We start from the raw sequence: 3,102 nt of genomic DNA, 5'->3' as shown, positions 1-3,102 counted from the left end.
CTCTGCCCCCCGGGGGCGGGGGGAGACAGGGGAGCGCCGCCGCCCGGAGGCGAGAGGCAGAGAGGCTACTCATCCGGCCGGTGGGGGTCCAGGGCCTCGGCCGCGCGGCGGACCTGCGCCTGGGCCTGGAAGACGCGCCGCTGCTCGGCCTGGCTGCAGGACCAGGCGTTCACCTTGTCGTCGATCAGGGACAGCATCTTGGAGAGGGTGGTGTCGGAGAAGGAGGACAGGGCACCGCACTTGTTGTGAATACGGGCCGCGGCCGAGGAGAGCATCCACCGGCGCCAGAGGAAGCTCGTGAGCGACAGGGCCACGGACCCGGTGGCCACCAGGCCCGCCTCCAGGGGGGTGATGACCACGCTCGGGTCCAGCAGGGTCTGGCCCCAGACCGTCAGCGGGGCGCCGGCCGCCGCGGAATAGAGCACCAGCGAGCCGAGGTGCGTGACGATGAGCTTGCGCCGGGTGCTCCGGGTCAGGGCCTCCGGCGACAGGTGGTGGTCCATGGTGCTGGACACGATGTCGAAGAGCTCCTGCTCGTGGAGGATGCGCTCGGCCGGGCCGGGGACCGGGGGTGTCGCGTCGGCGGCCGGGGCGTCGCGTAGCCGGGCGAACAGCGGCAGGGAGTTGATCATGGTGGTAGCGGGGGCGAGCTGCGTGTGCGTGTGCGTGTGCGTGTGCGTGTGCGTGTGTGTGTGTGTGTGTGCGTGTGTGTGTGGCGCAGGGAGGAGGGGGAGAGGGAAGTGCGTGTGCAAATGCGTGCGCGTGGGCGGAGAGGAAGAGAGAAAGGCAGGAAAAGGGCAGGGAAATGGCGGGGAAATGGCGAAGGCGGCCCAGACAGAGGGGGAGCCACCGGCGAAGGGGCCGCCGCACGGACAGCCGGCAGCGTCGACATCCGGCAGCGGAGCAAGCAAGGCACCCGGTCAGCACGTGCGGCAGGGAAGAAAGAGACACCAAGGGCACGAACCGAGTCCGGGGAGAAATGCAACGACGCCTGGAGCTTCTGCCACACCTGGAACTCGAAGACCGTCATCTTCCGGCGATTGGCCCCGCCAAGCAGATGCACCCGGCGATAGAGGTCCAGCCAGGAGAAGCGCGGCTGGGGGGCCGACGCGGAGGCGGCCGTGGCCGGGCCCGGGCCCGGGCCCGGGATCGAGAGCTCCTTCCCACTGCCGGCGTCGGCCCCATCGCCCAGGAGGTAGCGCGAGACTTGCGACGAGGCGGCGCTCAGTTGCTCGCTCAGCGAGAAGAGACCCAGCCCCGAGGACTTGAGCCGGTCGCGGATGCCCCCCGGGCTGTAGTACAGCTGGCGGGTGACGACCTCCCGCTGGCGCAGGGTCTCGCCGGCCTCTTGCAGGGCTGAAGGGCCGCACGGGCCGCGGGACGGAGGGCAGGGCGGCCGCAGTGTCAGCAGCAGCAACAACAGCAACAACGGCAGCAGCAGCAGCAGCAGCAGCAGGAGAAACAAGAGAGCACCAAGCGCCGCCCGAAGAGGGCACACGCGGAGGCCCCGCGCCGAACGCACATTCATGGGCGGCATCCAGCAGCGAGCGCATGCGCAGATTGTGGCGCTTCTCCTGGCGCGCCATCTCCAGCAGGTAGTCCCGCAGGACCGGGGCGCCGCGGCCGTCGGCCGGGTCCACCACGAACGACGGCCAGGTGGACACATCGACCGGGTGCTGGTGCTGGTGCTGGTGCCCGGCCGGGGAGCCGGCCTGGGCCGAGTCCCCCGGGCTGACCGAGCACCGGGCCGGGGAGAAGGCCCCGGCCGCGGCGCGGCTCAGCACCGCCTGCGAGGCCTGCTGCGCCATGGCCTGGCGCTGCGGCGCCGACAGCCCGGGCGGCGTGGCGAACACCAGCACCGGCGACGGCCGGGGGAGGGGGCCGCCATCGCAGTCGGGCCCGCTGCCGGTGGCGGCGGCGGCCGCTGCACGTGCGGCCGCCGCCGCCGCCTGCTCCGGCCCCGACAGCGACGGGTCCGACACCAGGGGCACCGACGAGGGCGGGGCCCAGGCCGACGGCTCGCGCGGGAAGAGCGACGCCCGGATGAGGGCCACATCGTCGCGGCGCCCGAGCCATGCGGCGTCCAGGGCCCCGGCCCCGGGGCCCGGGGCGTCGGGCTCCAGGGGGAAGGCGGCCGGCGGCGGCGGCGGCACCACGACCACGGTCAGATCGGCCTCGGCAATGGCCCGGCGCTGGACCGCATCCGTGCTCGAGTCCCAGGTGGTGCCTGTACCGGGTTAGCCAGGGAAGGGGCGGGAGAAAGGGGGGGGGGGGGGGGGAGGGGGGGGCGGTGAGTCGCGCGCATGAGGCCCGGGGCCGACCACGGGGGCCGGGCACAGCCGGGGCCCGAGACACCCCGGTGGACCGGGGGCAGAGCCGGCGGCCCAGGAGCACACGCACCGGGGGTGAGGAGGATCTCGACACCGCCGCTCGGGCTGCGGGCCGGGCACCGGCGCCGGACGAAAGCGGGCGATGGGTCAGCGTGGGGCGGGGCAGGGGGGCGAGGCGGGATCGGGCAAAGCCCCGCCGCGGGGCAGGGCGGCGCAGGGCCACACGCACGACCAGTCGGAGGAGGCCCAGGCCCGGACAACGTCGCGCGTGTTGTCCGGCAGGGCGAAGGCGCCCCCCGGGCCGGAGGGGGCGCTCAGCAGCGGCAGCAGGGCGGAGCGCGCGACGGCCCGCGTGAGGGCCGCGTCGCGCCCGGTGACTGCGGCGGCGCACGGGACAAGGGGCGGCCGGGGAGGCGGCGGCAGGCGACCGGGTCAGCGGCAGGGCAGCAGGGCGCACAGGCCGCGCATGGGCAGCGGGGAGGGGGTGCGGGGGGGGGGCGCACAAACAACGCGCGCCGGGCGCGAGGTCAGCCCGGAGGTGGTCCAGGCGTGCGTATGCCGGGTGTCCAGGCCGGCCAGGAAGACGGCCTCCAGCGCGGCGTCCAGCGCCTGGATGGCCTCGGCATGGTGGGATCCCGGCCCGGCAAGCGGCCCGGCCGACACAGGCCCGGGCTGATCGGCCGGGGCCTGGCTGGCCAGGAGCCGCCGGGTGGAGTGGGCGAGGACGGCGCCGGCCGCGGACCGGGCGCCTGGTGTGGCGGCCTGCCGGGCG

The 3,102-nt window shown here is 74.9% G+C and overlaps 1 protein-coding gene across 1 annotated transcript; it reads right to left on the bottom strand.

The window, feature by feature from the left end:
- On the bottom strand, positions 1–2,798 carry H696_05899 (hypothetical protein; the record flags this gene model as incomplete). The annotated part of the gene is made up of 6 exons (XM_009499675.1): positions 1–650; positions 965–1,356; positions 1,523–2,227; positions 2,401–2,435; positions 2,560–2,643; positions 2,788–2,798. 6 exons carry the CDS (start codon positions 2,796–2,798, stop codon positions 66–68), a joined length of 1,812 nt encoding a protein of 603 aa, XP_009497950.1. The 3' UTR covers positions 1–65.
- Between the last annotated feature and the right edge of the window lie 304 nt (positions 2,799–3,102).

This window comes from Fonticula alba (genome assembly GCF_000388065.1).
Source record: "Fonticula alba strain ATCC 38817 unplaced genomic scaffold supercont2.15, whole genome shotgun sequence".
NCBI classification, from domain to species: Eukaryota; order Rotosphaerida; family Fonticulaceae; genus Fonticula; species Fonticula alba.
The sequence above is the reverse complement of the archived record's forward strand: the minus strand, read 5'-3'. Positions and strand labels throughout refer to the sequence as shown.